Source organism: Chiloscyllium plagiosum, unplaced genomic scaffold (genome assembly GCF_037043375.1).
Source record: "Chiloscyllium plagiosum isolate Xiang-an unplaced genomic scaffold, Cpla_swu_hap1 HiC_scaffold_15, whole genome shotgun sequence".
NCBI classification, from domain to species: domain Eukaryota; kingdom Metazoa; phylum Chordata; class Chondrichthyes; order Orectolobiformes; family Hemiscylliidae; genus Chiloscyllium; species Chiloscyllium plagiosum.
Window position 1 is genome coordinate 35,861,082 of NW_028270153.1, and position 14,563 is coordinate 35,875,644.

The window sequence follows — 14,563 nt, forward strand, 5'->3', positions numbered from 1 at the left end:
TCTGTGTGATGGAGTGTGTTAATGAATAACTTGCAAGTGTTTCTATAGTCACGGTGATTTCTTAAAAAAAATATGAGACAGAGTTCCTAGTATACAATGCAGTTTGTTTTTATTGAAGAGTTTTTATGGCAAGTAAAGTCAATAGTTGTACAATAGACTTCAACTTTAGAAGATCAGAGATTCTGTTTTGATTAGGGAAATATACAAAGCTTGGAATAAAGTTTGTAGATTTTAGTTTGGTGGGTTTTGCAGAAATCCAGGCTGTTGCTGTACGTTGGAAATAATCTTTCCTGCAAAAGGAACAGTTTAAAATAAAGCAGATTAACTTGGTGTAAGCAGTTTCATTTTGAAGTTCCAGCCCAGAAGTGTTTGGTTAAAATTCTCGAGTTATTTGAAGCTGAAAAAGTCTTGGGTTCAGTTGTATCAAGGTTCCTCAAAGATGCTATCAGATTTTCAAGGCTAGGAATTGAAGCCCTGTTTAAGAAATTAAGCTCTATAGATGTGAAAGAGAAGAAATTCTGAGAGTATTGTAAAATAATGATTCTGAGAGTAATGGCATTTCACCTCATTAAAACCAAAATAGAAACAAACTGATCTATTGATTGAGATTTCAGTTGGGGAACTGATTTGGCCAGTAATAGTATCAGCTGGGATCAGAACAGTATCACAATAAAATGTAGGTACATGTGACTACAATAAATCAAATCAAGACGAATTAGGATATTCAGAGCTCAATGATCTTAAGAAAATAACTAAATGTATTAGTTAATGTTGTGACAGCATTACTGATTTTGTGTATCTTCTTGTTCTGAAAAATCTAATCACGGAGAAGTGGAGATGAATCATGCTGTTCTACAGATGTTAGTTCAAATATGTGTCACATAAAAATACTGAATATGTTGGAAACATTTTTAATGTGTCTCACTAGTACATTGTTGGGAAACTGACGAGCAAAAAAATATGTATTTTGCATGAAAAATGTTGTTGGTTATTTCCTTGTATTTTCATTCATGGGATGTAGGAGTAGATGGCTGGACTAGCATTTATTGCCTATCCTTAATTGCCCTGGAGAAGGTGGTGGTGAGCTGCCGCCTTAAACTGTTAAAGTCTGTGGCCTTTAGGGGCACAACAATGATGGAAAGGAGGGATTTCCAAGACTTTGTCTAGTGACAGTGAATGGTGACATCGCTCCAAGTCAGAATGATGTGTGACTTGGAGAATTTGCATTTGTAAGCATTCCTGTTGCATCTCCTGTCTCTGTCCTTCTAGATAGTAGAGATTGCAGATTTGGAAGGTGCTCTCAATGGAAATTTGCTAAGTTACCACAGTGCATGTTGTGGATGGTTCGTCACTAACGCTGCATATGTGGTGAAGGGAGTGAATGTTGAAGGTGATGCCAGAGGAGTCAGCCAAGCAGACAGGTTATCCTAGATTGTGTCAAGTTTCATGTGGTGTTGGAGGTGTACTTATCCAGGCAAGTGGAGGACATTCCATCGCACTCTTGATGTCTACCTTGTAGATTGTTGATGGCATTGAGGAGATCGTAAATGAGTTACTCATTGCAGAATTCTTGGCCTCTGGCCAGCTCTTATGGGCACAGTATTTAAATATCTGGTCCATTTTAGTTTCTAAATAATGGTAATCTCAGGATTTTCACAGTTGGGGATTCAATGCTAGTAATACCATTGAAACTCCAAAGGACTACGGTTAGATTCCCATTGTTGGAAATGGTCAACTCCTGGCATTTGAACTTGAGGAATTATATAAAGTTCCGAGCATTATGCAGTCATCAGAGGACATTGTTAGATCTTATCATATGATGGAGAAAAGTCGTTGAAACCACTGAAGATTGTTGGGATCAGGATACCATCCTGAGGATATGATACCCTGGGACTGAGATGATGGCCCTAAAACAGCCATAGCCATTCTCCTTTGTGTTGTGCATGATGCTAGCCAGCATATAGGGTGTTCCCTATGATTCCCATTGACTCTAGTCTTGTTCCTGATTGTTGATGCCGTACTTGGTCAAATGCTGCCTTGGTGCAAGAGTCAGTGACTTTCTTCAGACCTCTGGATTTCAGCTCTTGTGAGGAGGCCAATGGCACTGACGGAACCCAAATTGAGCATCAGTGAGCAGGCTGTTGCTAAGTGTTGTCTGATAACAGTAAAAAAATCTAATATGTTATAACTAGTGGCTTGTTTGAGTAATGCTGTCATATGCAGTAGTTATTCTGATTAAGAATAGACCAATGTAGCAGCAGTTGACTAGATTGAATTTGTTCTGTTTTTTTGTGCACGTTTTATTCTTGGGCAATTTTTACATTGTCAAGTAGATGCCCATTGACTGGAACAGCTTGTCTTGGGACGCAGCTGGATCTGAAGTACGAGACTTTGGGATTATTGCTGTGAGGTTGACAGGGCCCATTGACTTTGTAGTATCCAGTCGTTCAAATGCTTTATAAATGATTTAGATGAGAATATAGAAGGCATTGTTAGTAAGCTGGCGGATGACACCAAAATTAGTGGTTTAGTGGACAGTGCAGAAGGTTATTTAAGAATACAAAGAAATCTTGATCGATTGGGTGAATGGACTGAGGAGTGGCAGATGGAGTTTAATTTGGATAAAAGCAAGGTATTGCATTTTGGTAAAACAAACAAGGGCAGGACTTGGGCAAGAGGTTGCAGGATGACCTTATGGAGGTTTTTAAAATCATGAGGGTTATAGATAAGGTGGATAGTAAGTATCTTTTCTCTATGGTGGGGATTTCAAATTTGGGGGGCAAATTTTTAAGGTGAGGAGAAAGATTTGAAAAGGACATGAGGGACAACTTTTTTACACAGACTGGTTTGCTGTGGAATGAACTTCCAAAGGAAATGGTGGGTACAGTTAACACCGTTTAAAAGACATAAATTAGAGAGGTTTGGCAGGATGTGGGCCAAGTATAGGCAAGTGGGCCTAGTTTAATTTGTGATTGTGGTCGGAATGGACTGGTTGAACCAAAGGATCTATTTCTGTGCTGTGTAACTATCAAAACTGTGAGTGGGGAAAATATTGTATTAAATGTCAAAATATATTTCAGCCTAATGGATTTTGTGAATGTGCATCCTTAACACAGCAGTCTGCTAGTGATTTTCTTTCTCTAATTTTGTTTTAACCACCAGGTGGCAGTGGAGGTTTTAGTTTTGACATTTGGCGGTTAGTTCTTTGTATTACATGTAATTGTCAAAGGAACTTCAGTGCATACTGCCGTTCAGAGCACTTCTTTTCAAACCTTGGAAACTCAGAAATAAACCTGCAGATACCTTCAAAAAATCTAATATGTTATAACTAGTGGCTTGTTTGAGTAATGTTGTCATATACAGTAGTTATTCTGATTAACCCTGATAATCTTTCAAAGTAACAAATGAAAATGGAAGTAGTAATTTGTAAATTTTGAGTGTAATACTTGAGATATTTGAATGTCTATCAGTCCAATTCAACAGGCAGTAGATAGCCCTCAGTTCAAGGTCAAGCAAGGCTTAAACACTTGCAAATGTCTGGAATTTGATTTACACTGAAGGAGTGCTGCAATTTCTTTCAAAAATGCAGTGCTTTGTGTGACATATTAAACCAAGATCCTGTTGGTCTGTTCTGGTTAATGCAATTGTCCAGTACATTGAGGTTCTTGAAACTTGTGTGGCTGAGAGCAAGGACTGAAGGAGGGATGTGCAAACTGACCAAAGCACCCCTGTGCAGGGAGCCATAAAAGTGGGTTACATGAAAGAATGCAGTTGTAGCGGGGAACAATATAGTTATTGGGTAAATATGATTTTCTGACCCTAGGTCCTGAAATCTCAGTGCCAACTTCTGCACTGGAGATAAATATGGGGTGGAAGGATGAAAATCAGGTGGTTGTGTGCATTGGTATCAATGACATACTGACAGAAGTTTGGCTAAGGGAGTCTTAACAGCTCGAGGCTAAATTGAAAAGCAAAACCGCAAGATGATGATCTCTGAATTACGACCTGAGTCTCAAGCGATTTGGCATGAGATAAATAAAATGAGAGTTAAATACATAGGAAGGGTTTAAAAGAATGTGGGCCAAACGCTGGCATATGGGACAAAGTCACATTGGACCGTCTGGTCAGTGCGGACGAGTCGGTCCGAAGGATTTGTTTCTGCGCTGTATGACTCTGACTATGGAGATTTCAAAAGTTAAAAAAGGGTAAAGTGGTAGTGCAAGGTAACAATGCAAATGCTGGTGACCAGTGTGTGACAAGAAAGGGGCAAAGCATACAAACAAAAATCTTAAAGCCACTTACTTAGGTATGTGGGCAGAGCTAGCTAAGTTTGATGGGTAAACCTGCTAAAAAGATGTGGGGCAAATAAACTGTGGGAAACATTTCAAGAAATATTTTGAAATGTTTGAAAAAAATTGTTTTCAAATAAAACTGATTGATAGATCCAACTGTGATTTACTAAAGACATTAACTGTGTAATGTTAAAAGATTAAATTGGAATATCTCTCTGGACTAATGTAATATTAAAGGGTTAAACTGCACTGACTGAATATTCTGGAAGTGGGTGGGGCTGATATTCATGCAGGAATGCGGACAACTCTCACTCCATGTAGACAGTCATTTGCTACTACTTCCCCTACTATTATCAAATTAAACTATTATTCAATTTCTTCCATTCAGAAATGCTTTCATAGCCATCCCCTGAAACTAGGTATGTCGCACCTGCATTGTCTTGGGGAATCACCGACTCTGGAAATTATTTGCATAACAATTCCCCAGGATTGGGCATTTAAATTTACATTATCTCTGAGGATGACCTCATGCTACCATTGTACCTGTGGTAACATGTGATTTGAGGGAGTGACTGGGGGCTGTCTTGAGTGGCATGTGACTAAGGGAGTGGCCAAAGTATCTGTGAGCATTATGAATTGACCTGTATAAAGGGAGTGCGTTTTCTTTGTTCAGGGCCTCACTTTGACCCAACTTCACATGCCTGTGAAGAGGGTCGAAGGGGTCACCTAGCTTGTACAAGCATTAATAATCTTTAACTGTTTACATAAATTGGTGTATGCGAATTGCATCTCATGTGAAACCTCGGGAAAAGAACCTAACAACTGTATTATTACATTGAGAAGGGTTATAACGTTGCAAACAATAGAAATATGCCTGATAATTGGAATGATTTAGAAACTAATGAAGAGTCAGCAAAAAGTTTAGTTAAAAACATGAAAAACCAGGAAATGAAGGTAATCTAGCCAGGAGTACAGAAATAGATTGCAAGAGCTTTATAATTATATTAAAATTACGACAGTAGTTAAAGTAAACATTGCCCCCATACAAGCAAAAACTAGGAGAAATTATCATGCAGGATAAGAAAGTGGCAATGATATTGAAAGGAGGTGAAATATTTCTTCATGGTAGAACACACTATTTGCATACCAAAAATAGATAAGCTTGGGGCTGATTAGAATGAGGAAATTAAGGTGACTAATGGCAGCAAAGTAGTAGTAATGGAGAAACTCCAAGGAATAAAATTTGACAGATCCAGGTTCTCATGGCATTCTTCCTCGGATTCTAAGGGATGTCTGAAGATTTAGTGGTTGTGCTGGCTATGATTTTCCAAAATTCCTGGATTTTGGGAGCAGTTCTAGCAAATTGAAAGTGAAGAAATGTGATAATGCTATTCAGTAAATGAGGGTATGAGAAGACTGGGAAAAATACTGTCATGAGCCATTGGGAGCAAGCTAGAATTGATTATTAACAAAGTCTACTAGCAGTGCATTTGGAAATGTGTAGTGTGATTAGAGTGAGGCAGCATGGGTTTAGAAAATAAAGACGTTGTTTGACAAATTTTAGTTCTTTTGAAGTTATGACTAGTTGGTTGGATAAAGGAAACAGATGTAGTTTACTTTAATTTATAAAATGATTTTGGCAAGGTGTCACACCAACGACTCATTGAGTTGGGGGCAATAAATTAGCAAGGATAGATTGATTAATGGACATGAAACAGAGGAAGGAAAAGTTACAGCTTTTCAAGTTTACACACTATGACTAGTGGCATATTGTAGAAATCTGCCCTGGAGGCTGAGCAGTTTACAATTTATATTAAAGACAGACTGAGATATCTAAGTTTGGTGACAACACAAAAGTAGGTTGGAATGCAACCATGAAGATTGTTATGGACCCCTTCAAAACAGCTCAAGGAAGTAGCCCAGACCCTAACTTTGCTAGTTGTTTTAAGCAGGTGTAAAGTGGATATTCCGGAAGTGATGCTATTGGCCCAACCAGTTAGTTTTAAACAAAACAAAATTTATTTGCAAGATTACTGAATGAAACGCAAACAAAAGAGAACAGAAATGAATAACATAACTATTTAAAAACCCAATCGACTCTATTGCAACGTAATGATGCTGTTCCAAATTCCTGCAACAATCCACATAGAGTCATAGAGATGTACAGCATGGAAACAGACCCTTCGGTCCAACCCGTCCATGCCGACCAGATACCCCAACCCAATCTAGTCCCATCTGCCAGCACCCGGCCCATATTCCTCCAAACCCTTCCTATTCATATACGCATCCAAATGCCTCTTAAATGTTGCAATTATACCAGCCTCCACCACATCTTCTGGCAGCTCATTCGATATACGTACCACCCTCTGCATGAAAATGTTGCCCCTTAGGTCTCTTTTATATCTTTCCCCTCTCACCCTAAACCTGTGCCCTCTAGTTCTAGACTCCCGACCCCAGGGAAAAGATTTTACCTATTTACCCGATCCATGACAAAAAGTAGAGGACCCAACACCGATCCTTGTGGCACTCCACTGGTCACATGCCTCCAGTCTGAAAAACAACCCTCCACCACCACCCTCTGTCTTCTACCTTTTGAGCCACATGAACCCCCTTTGGCAAAAAAGGGTTAAATCAAACACAGGGTCTTGCAGGAGAGAGAGATTCAGCATGGGACACCTTCCAAGTAGTTATTTCATTGACCAACAGCCTAAAAAAAAAACTGTTTGTTTGCTAAAACCAAACCAAACCAGAGAGAAACTGAGCAGGAAGAACTGGCCACTCCCCTTTTGTTTCACAAGTATTTGTTTAAAAATTTAAAAGCTTCAAGTCGGTAAACCCAGGCATTTCGGAATCGATGTGTTTCTGACCTCTCTGGAAGAATAACCAAAAACAACATTACCTTGTTAAAGGAGCAGTGCAAGATGACACACACAATCTGCAAAGAGACAGTTAGAATAAGTGGGCATCAAGGTGCTAGGCTAAGTATAAAAAAGCCAAAGTGAGATCATTTATTTTGATTGTAAGAATGGAAAAGCAAAATCTTTCTTAGAGATATGAAACATTTTTTTTCAGATTTGGATGACTTTTGCAAGGATCTCAAGTTAGCATGCAGAGCCAGTCAGTTTTGAAGGTGAATGCCAGTTGGTCTTTGTTGGAAGGGGATTATATAAATTTTTTTTTCAAAATTGCTGCAGAGGTACAGCACATTGGAGAGGCCACACTTGGAATACTATGTGCAGTTTGGGTTCCATGTTTAGGTAGGATATTCTTGCATTGAAAGCATTACAGTGAAAGATCACAAGATTAATCTGTGGGATGAAATAATTGCTCAGTGATGAGAGGCTGCGTAAATTGGGCCAATATTTTCTAAAGCATGGAAGAATGACCGGCAATCTCATTGAAATCTTCAAGATTCAGAAAAAAACTTGATGTAGTAGATGAAACATTGTTTCTGTTGGCTGGGAAATCCACAGCAAGGATGCACAGGTCTCTGTTAACAGCAGGATCATTTATGGTTTTGAAGAAATTTCTCCTTATCTGAGGATTTTGAAGTTTTTGAATATATTACCCCAAAGGTATTGTGAATGCTCCATCATTGAATGAATTTAAGGTTAAAATAAACATATTTTAGATGTCTTGGGAATTAAAAATCTGGGGAGCAGAATTTGAATTTGAATAGAAGATCATTTCGAATGGTGGAACTGGTTCAACATAACCTTATTTTGAAATTCTGTGTTCTCATCTCTTGCAATTATATGGGTAAACAGAATGAATCCTGATTGAGTAAAACAGAATATAAATCTGAGATTGTTCTTTAACTGAGTGAACAGGATGTGCCATGTTTGAAGAAAAAACTGAAAATAAGTTATCATGTACCTAACATTACTTTGTTTCCACTGATAGTCTTGTCAATGAGTTGCTTAAGTTTGAAGAGTTTTTAATAACTTACAGTTGGATATTTTTAATTTTCAAAATAAGTTTACTTCGAGTTGAATCTGATCTGAAATAAGACAAACCTAATTTTAGATTTTAATTTATTTAGTAGAAAAAGTAATTTTGGTGTAATTTGTAAAGAAAGTATTGGATTTCTTACTACGGTTACATATTGTTTGATATTTCAATGCAGAGTTTGATATGTGATGTTTTAATTGTAGCAATTTTCTGGTTTGACATCGCCTTATCCTGGTGGCTTGAATACACCATACCCAGGTGGAATGACACCCGGCCTTATGACACCAGGATCAGGAGAACTGGACATGAGAAAGATTGGTCAAGCCCGAAACACCTTGATGGATATGAGGCTGAGCCAAGTAGGTGAATTACAGTCTGGATAATGTACCAGACTAAAAGTGACTAAGTGTATGCAGTAAAACACAAGATGCTTTGTTTCCAATATTATTAAGAACTTAACTAGATTATTGAATAGAACTATAGAACCTAAAAAATACACTTTTTTATAAAAAAAAGTTGTCCTGGATAACGTAAGTGTAATTGTTTTCTTTATTTGAGGTGTCCGATTCTGTCAGTGGACAAACTGTTGTTGACCCTAAAGGCTATCTCACCGATTTGAACTCGATGATTCCAACTCACGGTGGAGATATTAAGTAAGTGGATATGAATCTAAATTCAAACAACTTCGAGTCAAAAGATCACATTTGTATCTGACTGCATATGTTATACACAAGTAGTTCAGATAATTAATCTAAATTATTCTACTTTTAAATTCACTAGCAGTGTTTTCTGTTTACCACTTGTGTACACACAGTAACCAACCATTACAATAACAAAAATCATATTTTACCTATTTTAATTTCCTACATTTGTGCAAGAAGAAAATCTCCAGTTCAGAAGGTAAACCTAAAATCACAGTAGCAAAGGTTTTAACTTTTTTTGTATTCGCATGCTGTTGAACATACAGCAGAAACATTGCAAATTATTTAATAGGATCTTTGGCCTGGAAGTGTTGAGACATTTACCATTGTGTTCTTGGGGACCTGAGGAAAGCACTGAGTCATACACAAGTGGTTCTTGATCAGGAAGTTTCAGCTTGATTCCCTGAGCCTCGCCAGAAATTTACCCAAGATTCCTCTGCTATTAACCATTGGATTAGCACCCGGCTTGATGCTGATTAACTGCTGTAGCTTTATGGAAAGGCCTAAAAATTTATTTAAAACTAAATCTGAATGATCCACGGTCTTATCCACCTTTGTCCATCATGAGAAATTCAATTGTGCAATCTATTGTGATGTGAGACCTGTTTTGATTTTTTTTACTCATTCTGTTCCTTCCTACTGTTAAGCAAGCACAGCAAAGTCTTATCTTGTTCTTGACAGTTGCTAGTGTTATTCTTTTTCTATTCCGTCCATTTGCATGTAAATAATATGTACAAGCTTAAGTCAAAATTAAATGCAAACAAGACTTAAGATATTTCTGTTAAAACTTTGTAGAAAGAAATTAGTAATATTAGCAACAGTGGTAATATCTCTCAAATATATCTCAGCTATATTTGCAGGTAAAGAATTTTAATAGTAAGAGCCGAAATGCCGCTTTAGCACTTGTTTTACAAAATAACAATTAGCATCATTATACTGTGAAGAGGTTAAGTAGGAAATTTGTGTCTGAATGAATGGAGCAGGTTTGACAAACTGACTTGCTTCGTCAAAATTGATCATGACTTTGATATTCTTGATTTTTTTTATTGCTACTTTTTTTTTTACAAACGAGTGACTACTACTAAAATACACCAACCAGAAGTGCAAATGTTTTCATGATTCCATTTTAAATGTGCTACTTCATCAGTAATATTTAAGAATTTGGAAAAAAGAAAAATGTTAAATTGTATATTCTTGTAACAGTGACATTAAAAAAGCCAGATTGCTGCTTAAGTCGGTACGTGAGACCAATCCTCATCACCCTCCAGCATGGATTGCATCTGCAAGGCTTGAGGAAGTAACCGGAAAACTGCAGGTGGCCAGGAACCTAATTATGAAAGGAACAGAGATGTGCCCAAAGGTATTCAGTATTTTCAGGTGCTTGATATTTGCCCTTGAATGTGCTTTTCACTTTGGTATTTCATTTGAAGAAGACTTGATTTGATTTCTTTATCAGATTGTATTTCAGGGTATGGTAGTATGTATTTCATTTTATAATATGTAATAAGTGTCATATATATATTTATTGATAGCTTTGTATTAGTTGCATTAAGAAGCTGCAGTATATTCCAGTAATTTCTATATATATCCATAACTTTTTATTTCTTGTAAGTAATTGCTTGGCAGCAGAAACTCAGCGAAAAATTCTGGTTCTGACTGTGTTTTCTGAGTAATTGATGTTGTGACATCAATTTGTTACAGTGACAAATGCCACAGACCCCCAGGTATTCAAGAATAGTTAGCATGAACAAATAGCTAATGGATATACAAATTATTTAGTTACGAGATTGGGGTAGTTTGGATGGCTTTTCAATAGAGGGCTGTGTTATAAAATGGAAAGAATTGTCTTTAACCAGTAATCTGTAGGAACCTGAAACAAAATATTTTTTACTAATCAGAAAATTTAAGTATTTAATAATATAAGTAGCATGAAGACGAATTGTCTTTTAACTCACTTTGAATAAGCATTATGAATTTATTTTATGATCACCATTCCATGAAATATTTGGCAACTCTTTCTGTGTTAAAGGTGTTTTATATATTTGTCAATGTTATAAGGGTGAACAGATACCTTAATGCAACATTATGGTTGGTTGGGAATTATGAAGTAAACAAAGTTGATTTTATTTCTGGTAAATTGTGTTGTATGTTTCTAGAGTGAAGATGTTTGGTTGGAAGCAGCCCGACTGCAGCCTGGTGACACAGCTAAAGCAGTAGTAGCAAATGCAGTCCGACATCTGCCACAATCTGTGCGTATATACATACGAGCAGCAGAATTGGAAACTGACATTAGAGCCAAGAAACGGGTTTTGAGAAAAGGTGAGTACCAGGTTTGCATTTAAACTGTTTGTCTTATGTATCTGAACTTATCAAAACTCCAACCTACTGAGTAGGTAGTACATTATTCACCATTGTATTACGTAACCAAATCTCAGGTAGAAAGTCTTCTTTCTTAGCAGCAAGGGTCCTGTGTAAAATAATCATCCAATTTCAATCGAGTTGTTATGGGTGCCATTCCCCAGCTATATTGTCAATTAATAGGCACTAAATTGCCAATATCAGTGATAGATCAAACTGATATCTGTTAAGAATTAAAAACAATTGCATTGCTGCAGGGACCAATGGAAAGTAAAATCAGCAGAGTATAGAATGGGTAACAAATGGATGATTGAAGCCTACTTTGCACCCCCTCCCAAAGTGAACCTGTACCAATGACTTCCAACCATGACGGGGTAATGCTACTGAGCCAGTAAACGAAAGGCTCGTATGCTGCAAAGATATGAGCTCGCTTCCCTCCAAGATTGGATTTAAATTCAATTAATTAATAAATCATGATGAAAATTAAGCTAGCTTCAGTTGCTGTGACCATCAAGATAGGTTTTCCTTTTTCTCATTTTTCCACTCCTCATGCCCCCATACATACTCTGCTCCCTAATCAGATCTGGTAGAAAGTGAGGACTTCAGATGCTGATGAAGGGCGTATGCCCGAAACATCGATTCTCCTGCTCCTGTGATGCTGCCTGACCTGCTGTGCTTTTTCAGCACCACACTCTCGTCCCTAATCAAATCTCTCATATATACATCACTAATTCCAAAATTCCCTGTTCCTTAATGAGCTCTATCACAAGCTGCTCTGAAAACACCATCTCGTAGATATTCCATGGATTCCTTTTCATGAAGTGCCCTACCAACCTGATTTTCCCATCCACCCGCATATTGAAGTCCACTATGATTATTGTAGTAGTGCCTTTTTTACATGCTTTTCTCTCTCTCATGATATATTTTCTTCCCCAGAACCTGACTACTACTAAGAGGCCTCCATATAACACTGTCTTTTTTTTCCTTTCAACTCTATCCATATAGATTCCACACCTTCCAAATCTATATCTTTTCTTGCCATCGATTTAACTTCATTTCCTAATAACAAGGCAACGCCACCCCCCTCTGTCCATCTGCCTGTGCTTTTGCTAGGACTCATATTCATGGATATTTAGTTCCCAGTCCTGATACCCTTGCAGCCATGTCTTTGATATCTACAACATTGTACTTGACAATTTCAATCTGTGCTACAAGCCCATTTACATTTTTCCATGTACTGCATGCCTTTAAGAACAATACCCTCAGTCCCCTTCTCATTGGTTTCCCCTGCTATGGGGATAGTTGTCACTGACTGGGTGATTGTATTTGCTCTACAAGGCATTGAGACTAAAGCATGAACTTCCGCTGCTTGTTATTTCAACTCTCTACCTCCTTCCGTGCTGATCTATCTTATTCGCTGCAATGACCCCTCCCACCCTTTCTATTCCAACCCTCTTCCTACCCTCCCCCCACTCAGTGCAGTCATGCATGCACCCACTCACTTTCACAGCCACACCTCTCTTACAAACTTGAATCTGTTTAAATATGCATGTAAAAGTTTAAGAAGGTGCATAGCGCATGTGCTGGTGTCAGCAAGTGCAGCCTAAGTGATCATGCTATCTCCTTGATAGATGCTGCTTGATGTAACGAATTCTTACCATTTTTCCTATTTCAGCAATGTTTAATTTTGCTTTTGACCATCAAGCTATTGTTATAAAAACTCATTTAGTTCACTGTTATCCTTTTAGGAATTTAAAACTACAATCTTTACTTGATCTTCTGTCCATGTTATTCCAGAGCAAAAGCAATGTGATTAATTCTTAACTGTCCTTTAAATTTGGTGCTGCAAGCATTGGTCACTTGCATTCCATTAGTGAATAAACAATGTCTAATTCTAATAGCATTTTACTTGTTCTCCTCTATCATCCATTTCATGTTACAAAACAGATCTGAAGGACAGGTAGTTAAGTACTTTACTGAGAAAGCCCAAGAAAGCATTTCATTTTAGCATGAAGAAACAAAAAAGAAACACTCAACTGATTTGGCTTTTCATTTTTGACCCTCCCTGAAATGTATGTCAATTTCTGGCACCATATCCTTCTTCACTGTCTGGCATTTAGCAGCGGTGTGTCCACTGAGCTGATTTGGACAAACATGTTTAGATAAAGTTCAGAAGAAATCTTGTAATGTTGGGAAGAATTGATTATTTATCATGTAGTTAAGAGCGTGGTGGATAACATGCATGCTGTATTTTGGAGGCATTCATTTGTTAGTTTTTACTTTAGGTCTTCCAATGTTTTAATTATTTCTTCAAGTTCAATTACTTCCATTGTCTCAAATTGAGGATGGTTGTTATTTCACTGGCCAATTACAATGGTGCATGATTTGTAACTTTATGGGGTGGATTTATGTGAAAGAAACTGAAGAACATTTCGGGTCTTCTTCAATTGCGAGAAGTGCAACCACACGTTTTTATATAGAAAATCTTTTGTTAGTCATGACTCTTTTGCAGTGAAAATTTTCACAGTACATTGAGGTTTTGAAATAAATGGAACATGCATAATGTATAAGTAGAAGCATGATTGAGAGTGAAACTAATGAAAATCAATCTCATGAGTTTTGTTTGTTTTGTAAACTTAAATTATGCAATGATTTGGTGATTCCTACTTCTGATGTATCTTAATTAAAGTTAATCATGGGAAGTCAACTTGCATTCTAGTAGTTCTGATAGTATTTAATAGCTGTATGCTATCTAGCATCAAAGATGCATTTAAAAATGTTTCAGAGACTTGAAGAAACATAAAAGAACAGTTTCAAAATTACTTTGTTTAATTTGGTTTTAACACGGACACATATGAAGCATTGCTTTTGACCTAAAGTGCAATTATGACCCATTGAAGCTGGTTCAAATTTGTTTTAACTGGTTTATATATTTTTCTAATTGTTTTCGCATAGAATCAATAGTTGGTTATACAATAGAACTAAACTCTGCATGAAAAATGATTTAACTGTAAATGTTTTTTTAAGCTATACAATAGTTTATTTGGTAACTTAACTTTTAAGCTCTGTTAATTCTGTCAACTTGCAATCACTGTTACTTGGTTGGTTTATGATGGTGAAACAAATAATAAATTTTTAAAATCCATTCTGGTTTCAGAAGCAGGATTTCAGGTTTCTAGATTATATTGCAAATGATCCAGTGTGACTTTGGCTGATTAAGAGTTTCAATGTAGGAAATTTGCAATCTGAGTTCATATCAAA

The 14,563-nt window shown here is 37.0% G+C and overlaps 1 protein-coding gene across 1 annotated transcript in view; it reads left to right on the forward strand.

Annotated features, from left to right (window-relative positions):
* prpf6 (PRP6 pre-mRNA processing factor 6 homolog (S. cerevisiae)) overlaps positions 1-14,563 on the forward strand; it is a 51,595-nt gene that overhangs the window by 11,153 nt on the left and 25,879 nt on the right. The window contains exons 6-9 of the mRNA XM_043710399.2: positions 8,447-8,602; positions 8,802-8,896; positions 10,148-10,304; positions 11,101-11,263. Of these exons, the coding sequence (XP_043566334.2) occupies positions 8,447-8,602; positions 8,802-8,896; positions 10,148-10,304; positions 11,101-11,263 (571 nt within the window). The remainder of the gene's footprint in view (positions 1-8,446; positions 8,603-8,801; positions 8,897-10,147; positions 10,305-11,100; positions 11,264-14,563) is intronic.